We start from the raw sequence: 11110 nt of genomic DNA, 5'->3' as shown, positions 1-11110 counted from the left end.
GTGGCCAAAGCCAGAGCACATGGTGAGGCATGCAAGGCGGGGGTGGGGGAGGGCTTGGACCATTTCCCTCCCCTTCCAGACGCCATGGCCAGAAAAGCCTCACCTCACATCTGGAAACCCAAGCACAAGGTCTAGGTGGTCACCCAGACACTTCGCAGGATGAGAGGAAATGAAACTCACTGTGAAGGGAAGACACGTGAGGGTCGGAGCTGAAGGGACCTGTCTGGGACAAACTGTTATCCCCCACCCCCGGACGCATAAACCCAACCCTGAGAAATCGGTTATTCAGTGAGAAGCACCAAGTTTAATATTAAAATCTTTCCCATTAAAAAAAAAAAAGTACAGATAGGAAAACTTAACAGCATACAAAATAGCACTTCCGGTGTCTAAATGTGGGTTATCTCGAGTCCTACAAGCACTTGTAAACCTAGGTGATTATATCTTTGGTACCATTGTGAGCAGTACTCCCCAGCCTCTGCTGCTCCAGGCGGGGAGCTGCCAGCCAGCCAGCCAGCTAGCAGGGAGGGTCCCCAGAGAGGCTGACTTTCTGACTTTCTGAAAGGGGTGCAGGTCCAGGAGGCTTCCCCCCCCCACACTCCCTAGTCCCCAGGCACTTGCAATGTTCATTGGTTCCGGGTTAGAAAACGTTTCTGTGGGGTGCTCCCTGAGGACGGGGGCAGCTGGCAGTTGAGACGGTAATGCCGTCAACATCTTCCTCTCATGCCCATCTCAAGTCTCTTGTCCTGCATGGGACGTCTGTCCTCACTGTCCATCATGTCTGTCCACACGCTGCTGGTGACAGTGGCCCGAGGTAACCTGGCTTGCCTTCTCTGCCACTCTTGCTGGCTTCATGATATGAAAAAAGGGTCTCGTGGTCTCTTCTGTCCTCAGGACAGCTGTAAGGGGGTTTCCGAGGACACTAACTGTCACTCCAAGTCAAGGTCTGGGCAGTTTCACTTGGAGACTTGAAGAAGAAGCTCGGTTCCTGAACCCCCAGAGTGTGAAGTGTATCAGGGATCTTCCAAGAGCTCAGCTGACCCTAGAAAGATCAGTTTAAGGACTTGACCCTGCTTCCTCGGGACAAGAGCAAACTCCCAGAACATACAAGAATTGTACTATTGACAGGATACTCAGAGTCTATGTGTCCAACTTGCTTTTCAAAGGGGAAAGAAAACTGGTCCCCAGAGAGAACAAGGAAGGCCCCCAAGGTCTCATAGCAGGTCCAGCGCAGAGCCAGGGCTCCTAGTGGTAGGTACACACTTCAGGCAGATGCTTAGCCTATCACAGGCGTGGACAATGGCCCTGCAGACTCTGGTGGGTGGGTCAGTTGAGAGTGACAGGGGGATTATTCTAGGACTGGTGGGGCTGAAAGGAGTGGGTGCTTCCTGTGGCCAGGTGTGCCCTGAGTACCCAAACAGGGCTGCAGGCCAGAGCATTCTGTACTTGGCCTACCTTCACCACTAACAGCATTCATTAAGCATGGCTGGCCCCAGACCAGCTCGGGCCTGGGAAAGCTAAGACCAGGGGAGGTGGATTCTGAATGAAACGACCTTGTCCAAGACTGGTTTCAGTTTGGCCAGGAGCCAGACACCAGGCCCTTGCTGATTCTTAGGAAGATCAAAGTAGAGCGATCCAGCTGAGGGACAGCTGCTACACAGGAGGATATGAACACACCACCGTACAGTCATGGATTTCTGCAGGAATCCGGGCTCCAGACCTGTCCTGTAGCCAAGTACAACTCTTCCTCTTACATTTGGGGAAACTGAGTCCCCTGGAGGAACCCTGGTTCAGAGTACCATGACCTTCCCGAGGCAGAGGCTCAGACCCCACAGTTCTCTTGCCTCCTAAGCTAAGCTGGGTCCCTGGACCTTGGGTGCTGCAAACCAAGGGCTTTCCTCAAGGGGACAGCTTGTGGCAGTGTAGCTGCTGGGAGGCCAGGCCAGGCCAAGAGGGTTGGGTTCTGGGAGGCAGAAAGGAGATTCAGGCAAAATGGAGTGATGTCAGTCCCTACAGGAAGCTGTCCTCTGCTTCAGCCAGAGGTTCTGGGCAGCCTGAATCCTGTGGCTGCTCCAGTTGTGCCTCAGGCTCTGCTTGCTGTGGCTCTTCTTGGAGCTCCAGGGGACTGTCGCAGGAGATGGTGGAGGAAGTGTTGGCTTCATTCAAGGTGGAACTAGAGGAAGGGAATAAGTCAGAAAGGAACCGGGGAAACCCCAAGAAGGTAACAGCATTGTCTAAGAGGTTTCTGTGTGTTGTCTTTATACACTGAGAGGCCTGTACCCCAAGGGGAGCACAGCTCAGAGAGGTTATGTCATGGCTCCACCACACACGGGTGGGCGAGTACAGGGAGCTAGAACTTGAGAGCGGGACAACCAGGATCTCAAGTTTCTGTCTCATCCCCACTTGTCAGGGAATCCATCTTTGTGCTCAGGGAGATGACAGTATCTCAGTCCTCCCCTAGGGCTGTTTTCACCTTACAGAAAAGGAAACTGAGGTTTGTGGAGGCAGAGCATCTGGTCTGAGGTCACAAGACAAAGTGACCTCGCAGTGAACTCTTGAGTTGACCCTGCTCAGCCTAACACCACCCCTATCCAACCCCCAGCCCCACACCCACCCCATGCCCACTTGACAATGCCTGTCTCATTAATGAGAGGCAAATGAGACCTTCAGGGCCTGCAAAGGCCTTTATGCACTGCTAGTTCCTACAGAGAAACTGAGGCCCTCAGAGACAAGGCCGATCCAAGTTTCATAGTGACGGGCTAGAAACAGAAGCCAGCCTGTGTCTCCTACCACTCATCCATGAGCTAGGTTTTGATTTGGGGAGTCCCCTCTCTGACTGAACATCAATCCAGGAAAGGCATAGGGCTCCCCAGAGCGCATTCCTTAGTGGGCTCTACTATAACCCAAGGCAGACCATGTCTCCCTTCCCCTGTCTGAGTTCTAACCTGGCTTTGCAGCTCTTCCATCTTCTACAAATAGGCTACCTGGATATGGTGTCAAGGGCAGCCATAACCCCAAGTAACAGTTGGGAAATGTTAAATGTTTCCTCTTTGTCCTCGGGACTAGCACAAGACCTAGAAAGGGTCCTGTAGTTGTGATGTCCTTAAAAGGAAGAGATATCTTGCAAATGGGTTCTAGAATAACTTGTTTCTTTCCAGTCTGCCTTTCTTACCTACGGCTCTAAGTGCTGAGTAAACTTCAGCCTTACTAGCCACTGGCAAGAGTTAGTCCTTACTCTAGCTAGCTGACAGTCCTTCTGTGGCAAGTCTGGTTACACACACACACACACACACACACACACACACACACACACACGAACACACGCACTATATGCATGAGTGCCTGGGGCCAAAGGGTCAGGGTGGCTACCTGGCAAGGCTGGGGGACCCCTCTGGGAGACCTTCATCAGCAGCGTCAGGCTTGGGGTCAGGTAAGGGGATGATGTAGTCATTGTCACTCTCATTGGGCTGCACGGCAGTGTAGAGAACAGAGCTGGTGTCCAGAGGGGATCGGAGGCTGTGGATCCCCGGAAAGCGGGCTTGGGACCTCAGGATGGCCGGATGGTCACTCCTCAGGAACTCCTCGTCTACCTGCTGGTATTTCTGCTCCGTAGGACAGGGAATGAAAAAGGAAATAGGTGTTTGATGGGCAATGTCTTAGAAACCCTATACCCTCGTTTATGCTCAGAGAATGAGGTCCTACACCAAGCTGCCCTGGTGAGCAGCCCTCCTACCTGGCATCCCAAGACAAGTTCAGAGTCCTCTAGGGAGGGGCAGGTAGCCAAGCACGGTAGCCAGGCACAGTAGCCAGATAACCATGACCCTAACTCCCAACCCACTTCAGAGTAAACAGATATGGGCTCTCATGCCACTATGGTCTCCCACAGCCTCCTGTTGTGGCTGCAGGTCAGTGTCCCTTGCAATGAAACAGTGATGGCTTCTCTTTGTCTCTATCTCCCTAGGACCACCCCAGATGGGAAGACAGAAACTGAGGTCAGGACAGACTCGTCCTGTCAGTCTTGTGTGAACCTGGGACAAGGTTCAAGTAGTTGCTGTGCGGGTTCCAGAGAGTCTGGGGTTGCTCACACTTCCGAAGGAGCCCCAGTGTTGTCAGGGTTCACAGGTTTGACAGACAGGATTATCTACTGCACCTCTCTTGGTCAAATCAATCAGCTTCCACATTTTTTGATTCTTTTAAAATAAATAAGTAGTTCTGGCTCAACCCTTTCTAGCACCAGCAGAGAAACCCAGGCCCAGAGCAGGTGAGGGTCATTTCCTCCCCAAATCCCAGTACATTACATCAAGCCAAGTGCACAGGGTTTGGATGAGAACTCTGTCTTCCACCCTGCCTTGGCTCCACATACCTTTTTATAGCCTTCACCCAGAAGCCTCTCCAGGAGCAGCACCAGCTGGGAGAAGGGGGGTCGAGTCTCAAACTTTTCTTCCCAGCATTTCTGCATGATCTCATAGCTGAGGGAGGCAGAGAGAGAGTCAGAGTCCCCTGCTGCAGAGGCAGGGCTGTGGAGTGCACAGCCTCAGAACAAGGTGCAGGGAGAGATACTGGGGGAGGAGCTCCCGACCCTTGTTTATCCTATCATTGCTTCTTACTGATCTCTTGGGAAGTCTTCCCAGCTTCCCCCATTCACATGATTCTGCAGAGTCTAAGGCATCATGGGGAAGAACACTGTAACCTGAATTTGGCCAATAGGAATTCTCATCCTCCCAACTCAGCACCAGTTCTGATAGTATGTGACCAAACTGAGCCCTTAAAAGCTCAGCGCTGGTCTTTTGCTGGAGCAATGCAAGCAGTAAGGTATTGTGGTGCTAATGGTAGCCACATGAGCAGGGCAGGCTTGAATTTGAAGCCAGCATAGAGAAAGTGGAGACCTGGTCTGGGACCAAACTTCCTGGTGGTGCCATTTTGAACACCTTGATCCAGTTCTAGCAGGACTCATCTAACCTTTGGACTAGAGTTGAATGCCCCCCTGGAATTCTCAAATTCCTCCCAAATGCACGAGGTTCCACTCACATCTCATCCGAGGCATGAGCAGGCTGGGCCATGCGGTAGCCCCTCTTGATGGCATTGTAAAACTGGTCGTTCATGGGCAGCTCTGGGTAAGGGGTACCACCTGTCATGGAACAGAGACAGGGACATACTGTCTCAGGATGTGGGGAGTGGCAAGGTGTCCTCTCAGGCATGCTGTACTGTCTTGGCATATATGAAAACACAATGCCCTTGGCATTGGAAAACAGACTCCACACAGAGATGAAAACAGAGAAGCAATAGATATCTAAGCAGGGTTTGTTTGTGTTTCTTCCCTTTGATTTTTAAAGATGGAGTCTAGGTAGCTCAGGCTGGCCTCAAACTTCCCATTTTCCTGCTTCCCATATCCTGGATTACAGCCATGCACCATTACAGCTGGCTTCAAGCATGTTTTTGATATGTCTAATCCCTTTGATACTTAGATGGGAAAATAAAGACCCAGAGTTGGCAGAGGACTTGCCAAAGCCATAGAATTGGAAGAGTGGCACTGTCTGGACTTGCCCCTGAGTCCAGGCTCATGTCTCAGCATCTGTCCCACAGTCCTCTACTTCCAGCCCGAGGAGCAATAAGGAGGGAGATAGAAGTGGAAGGACAGATGCTCTGGTGCATAGCTTGGGGCTAGGGGAAGAAGTGGCTCACCCAGTGTGAAGATCTCCCAGAGTAGGATCCCAAAAGACCACACATCACTCAAGGTGGTGTAGAGGCTGTTGAAGATGCTCTCTGGGGCCATCCACTTCAGAGGCAGAAAGGTCTGAAGAAGTGAAGACAGGCACTGAGCACATAGAGAGTCTCTAGCCAGTCCACCCCTGGGAAGGAGGAGGCTCAGCAGCTCCCACACCAATTCCTTCTCACTCCTCTCTAAGGCTCTAAGCACATTCCTGGCCAGAGCATTGGGAAGCTGTTTTCTAACTCACTGTCTAGAGACCTGGTAGCCTGTAATCCTGGGGGAAGCCCTAAGAGTGTGCTGTGCCTTGAAGTGGGTAGCCAGGGACATGCCCAAGGTCCCTGGGGTCTGTAGTTATTCTAACACTGGACTTCAAGACCTGTCTTACCACATCATTTGGGTTATTCCTCTGTTTACCTTACATCTCTGTCTATACCTCTTCCTGCTCACCTGTGGCCCACTGTAGCTGGTCCTGATTCAGCCCCCACTGTGACATGTGGTCCTGACCCTCTCCCCATCTTTTCCCACTGTGCACAAAGATAGATGGCTCTTTGTCCAGCCTCTGCTCATTGCTGAGCAGCACTGGCATCTCTACTGGCACAAAAAGTAAGCAGTGGTCCCACACTGAAGTGTGGCCACATGGATTGGAGGGAACCTGTACCCAGGGACAGAGGCACCAGGGGACAACCCCACGGATGGTGAAGACACTCACACTGCCTTTGGAGATGTAGTTTGAGTCCCTCATGATGTCTCGAGCCAGGCCAAAGTCACAGATCTTGACCAGCTTGCCCTCGCAGATGAGCACATTCCTGGCCGCCAAGTCTCGGTGAACACACTGGATCAAGGAAGAGGGGAGCTGAAGCCGAGGAGCAGTTGTGGGAGAAGACCCTCTGGGTAAGCGCTTTAGGAAAAAATGTGTGCCTTCCCAGGTGTGTGGTTTCTCAATGCCCTTGTCCATCAGAGAGAGGGTCGGGAGCTATCTTATGGGGCCACACATGTGGAAGGCTCTGGTTGGCTAGCTGCCCTCTCTCCTCACAGTTTTGCCTTGCCCCATCAGGACCATACATACGTTCTTAGAGGCTAAGAAGTCCATGCCGTTGGCCACTTGGTAGCTGAAGCCCACGAGGTCTGTGTAGCTGAGCACTGGTGAGTCGTTGATTAAGGTGGCACGATAGGTCCTTTCAGGGGCTAGAGAGCAGAGGGTTATGGGTTACTTTGCATGTACCATAAGTCTAGAAGAGCCCTGTCTTTAGGCTTATGGATTTGAACAGGCAATACTAGTGACTGCTAAATCTCTAAGTGTTCCCTGGGGAGAATAAATTCTTAAGTGTCTAACCCAAATCTCTTCTGCTTTCTTTTTTTTTTTAAAGACTTATTTATTTATTTTATGTATGTGAGTACACTGTTGCTGTCTTCAGAAACACCAGAAGAGAGTATCAGGGGCCATTACAGATGGTTGTGAGCCACCATGTGGTTGCTGGGAATTGAACTCAGGACCTCTGGAAGAGCAGACAGTGCTCTTAACCTCTGAGCCATCTCTCCAGCCCATCTCTTCTGCTTTCATTGTGTGCACTGTCAAGAAAAACCTCTGGCCTTATCCCTGGGACCTCTAACTAAAACTCTTCTGCTTGTTTCTCAGGACGTTCACCACCATGGGTCAACTCAGAACACACCGATCTTCCTCCAGGCCCTAGGAGACCACCTTCATCCATCTCTCCCTTCTTGCCCGCTATGTGCATGCTCTGGAACCAGCCACAGGACTCGGGACAGGGCTCCACTGCATAGTAGCACTGGACAGGCAGCCAGCCTCCATCTCCACGTAAATGAAATGAGCTAGCTTCCTCCCAGGGTTGCTCCAAGACATTAAGGACTTTGAAAGGAAGGCATCGCTGTGCGTATGGGATGAGCCTGTTTAGGCGTGACAACAGTATCCACTTACCAGATGGGACATAGTTATCATAAGGGGCCATGTAGCTGGAGGACTCAATGTCTGCATATTTGATGTCTCCTTTCATGTCCAACATGGGCACGTAATCTACAGATTCATCCTTGCTCATATCCATGTAGCCACCGTCACTCTCCCCAGTCAGGTTCAAGTGGCTGTAGGCAAAAGAATGGGATAATGAAAAGCCATGGTTTTTTCTTCCTGCTCCTGTCCCCTGTACAGCCTGAGCCCACAGGGCCTTGTCATTTGTAGATTCATTTCCTCAGTCACTACTGATCTCCTCGGTATGTCACCAAACAGTGTGAATGACTGTGAACCAAACCCCTTCAACTAACCTGTGTGGCCCTGAGCTGTGCCCTGGGGCTGCCAGAATGACAAAAGACCCAATGTGTATTCTCAGAGTTCACACCACCCAAGGAGTGATTTCAGCAGCCAGGACCAGTGTGTTAAGTGGGTCTGTAGAGAGGCGTCTCTCTAGCACCACCTACTTATACCTCAGGGGACTGGGAGGTGCACAGTCTAGAATGGCAGCAAGGCCTCACCTGGACACACCCTCCCTACAGCCTTAGCTCCCAGGGAGTGATAGAACTAAACAGGCTGTGCAAAGAGATGGGCCAGTGTCAGAGAGGACGGGGTGCATTCTCACATCCTCTGTGTGCACCTTTCCAAAGCTTCTCTTCTGTTAGCCTTTTAAGTCAACAAGCAACATCAGTCATCAGAAAAAGAGGTGGGTTTGCCCATAGGGTATTGGGGAGGCTGGCTTGGAGAGGACAGGGGAGCTATTGCTGGGAGCCTAGCTCTCTGTCCCTTATATCCTTAAAAACAAGACACCTAGGAACAAGACACCTAGGACACAAGGATGGTTCATGGGCTCAAGGGGTCACATCTGCAGAAGGCTTAGGATGGAGCCTGGCTCACTGAGTTGACACACACACCCATCATCCTCATTACTAGCTGGTCAGAGTGCTGGCTTTGGCAAGTGACTGCCCCGGTGCCTATACTTCCATCTTGGGCTCCTGGACAAGGAGCGCCCATATGCCTGGCAGACACTCACTGGGTGCTCCCTCCCTCGTACCTGGGTAGGGAGAACCCCACTGGCAGGGCGTTGCTGTAGAGCTCAGCACTTGGCGGACAATGCTTGTTGGAGTGTCGCTGCAAGAAGGTGTGTTTGTTCCGGTGCAGATAGTCCACCAGGTCACCGTAGCGGCAGTATTCCGTGATGATGTAGATGGGCCCTGCAGGAGGACAGGCTCAGGGACAGCCTCTGAGGAAGGCCTCAGTCTTCCCAGCATGACCACAAAATCAATATAGAGACTTGGGTGTGGAGACACAGAGAGCAAGATGGCAGAGATGCTGGCACCTTGTAAACCTGGGTTGTTTCCCTGCCTCTGTGGTTGCAAGCAAGGTGTTCATCTCCAGGGTCCTTCCTCTACCCACCTGGCCAGGGGCTGACACCCACCCTTGGGGTTGACATGAAGACCCCTGAGATGCCTTTGAGGGCTTAGCATGTAGCAAGCCTATGATATCGGTTGCTGCTGCTGTTTTCAGACGTACACATTTCGGATTCTGCTCTACATAAAGCAGGTGAACGTGACTGTTAGTGCAATTTGCTGATTACACTTAAGTTCAATGCACTGAAAGCCATCTAACAGATGAAAATAACACTTCTGAAATATGGTCATTGCCCCTGATATAGCTGCCTCTTGTGAGGCTATGCCAGGGCCTAGCAAACACAGAAGTAGATGCTCACCTTCAGCTATTGAATGGAACACAGGGCCCCCAATGGAAGAGCTAGAGAGGGTACCCAGGGAGCTGAAGGGGTCTGCAACCCTATAGGTGGAACAACAATGTGAACTAGCCAGTACCCCCTGGAGCTCTTGCCTCTGGCTGCATATGTATCAGAAGATGGCCTAGTCGGCCATCATTGGAAAGAGGGGCCCATTGGTCTTGTGAACTTTATGTGCCTCAGTACAGGGGAACGCCGGGGCCAGGGGGTGGAAGTGGGTGGGTGGGGGAGTGGGTGGGGGAAGGTGTGGGGGACTTTTGGGATATCATTGGAGGTGTAGATGAAGAAAATAACCTAATTTAAAAAAATTAAAAAAAAAATCTTCCAAGCTGGGGCATGCACACCGCTAATCCCAGCATTCAGCAGGCATGTCTCAGTGAGTTTGTGGCCATTCTGCTGAATATAGCAAGTTCCAGGACAACTCGTACATAGATTCGGTCTCACTACTCTTCCCCAAATAAAATCCCAAGAAAATTCTAAATCTAATATCTTCACTGGTGAATGCTGTCAAACAGTTAAGTATGAATATAATATTAGGGTTTTTTGATTAATTTATATTTTTGCTTGGGTGTTTTCTTCATTTGCATTTCGAATACTGTCCCAGGAGTCTCCCAGACCCTCCTCCCCACCAACTCCCCTGCCCATCCACTCCCACTTCTTGGCCCTAGTGTTCCCCTGTACTGAGTGAGGCATATAGGGTTTGCAGGACCAAGGGGCCTCTCTTCTCAATGATGGCCGACTGTTCCATCTTCTGATACATATGTAGCTAGAGACACGAGCTCCGGGGGTACTGGTTGGTTCATGTTGTTGTTCTACCTATAGGGTTGCAGACCCCTTTGGCTCCTTGGGTGCTTTCTCTAGCTCCTCCAATATTAGTTTTAAACAGTTACTTTGAGAAAGTGGAGGGAGATGCCTCCTTTATTTATAATGAAGTATGTTTTGCCTTGATAGAAATATAAAAGGCCTATAAGAGAAGTAGCACCCTCATGAATAAAGATACAAGAAAAGAAAAAAGAAAAAAAAAAAGAAAGAAATACGGTCATTGCAAGCACAGACAACAGTCCATGCGCAATGTACTTCTGTATTTAGGCCGATTACACAACACCGAGGAAAATCCCAGATCTCACAACAAGCAGCTGCAAAGGGCAATAACTTCATGATTATTACAATGTTGACAGCCCAGTGGGTAACCAGGCCCTCAGATCATCGCAGTTGGCAGAATGACTTCCAACACTGATGTAAACAAAGCCAGTTCCTGGTTAGTACATGGATGGGCTCTGCAGTCTCTGTTACTTTCTCACGGTTTTCAAAATGTATTGTGGAAATATGAAAAAGGAGGTGGGAGGGATGGTCAGCTGTTGGAGCACTTGTTGTTCATGCGGACAACCTTGGTTCAATACCCAGCACTTACCCACTGGCTCACAACCACCTGCCACTCCAGTTTCAGAGGATCTGATGACCTCACCTGGCCTTCTCAAGTACCAGACACACATACATATGCACACACACACACACACACACACACACACAGAGGAACACTGACATACAGGTAGGCAGGCAGGCAGGCAGGCAGGCAGGCAAGCAAGCAAGCAAGAAAGGAGGGAGGGAGGAAAGGAGGAAGGAAGGAAGGAAGGAAGGAAGGAAGGAAGGAAGGAAGGAAGGAAGGAAAGAAGGA

General features: G+C 50.7%; 1 protein-coding gene across 2 annotated transcripts in view; it reads right to left on the bottom strand.

Moving 5' to 3' along the window:
• Positions 1 to 284: 284 nt before the first annotated feature.
• The window catches only part of Pdgfrb (platelet derived growth factor receptor beta), a 39983-nt gene continuing 29157 nt past the window's right edge, over positions 285 to 11110 (bottom strand). For both annotated transcript variants that reach the window (XM_029471954.1, XM_021150828.2), the window contains exons 15-23: positions 8725 to 8884; positions 7644 to 7804; positions 6774 to 6892; positions 6417 to 6539; positions 5680 to 5791; positions 5026 to 5125; positions 4361 to 4466; positions 3367 to 3599; positions 285 to 2170 (exon numbers count right to left, since the gene is read on the bottom strand). In XM_029471954.1, the coding sequence (XP_029327814.1) occupies positions 2008 to 2170; positions 3367 to 3599; positions 4361 to 4466; positions 5026 to 5125; positions 5680 to 5791; positions 6417 to 6539; positions 6774 to 6892; positions 7644 to 7804; positions 8725 to 8884 (1277 nt within the window). In that variant the 3' untranslated portion in view covers positions 285 to 2007. The remainder of the gene's footprint in view (positions 2171 to 3366; positions 3600 to 4360; positions 4467 to 5025; positions 5126 to 5679; positions 5792 to 6416; positions 6540 to 6773; positions 6893 to 7643; positions 7805 to 8724; positions 8885 to 11110) is intronic.

Source organism: Mus caroli, chromosome 18 (genome assembly GCF_900094665.2).
Source record: "Mus caroli chromosome 18, CAROLI_EIJ_v1.1, whole genome shotgun sequence".
In the NCBI taxonomy this organism is placed as follows: Eukaryota; Metazoa; Chordata; class Mammalia; order Rodentia; family Muridae; genus Mus; species Mus caroli.
Note: the sequence above shows the minus strand (reverse complement) of the source record. Positions and strands in the feature narration are given on the sequence as shown.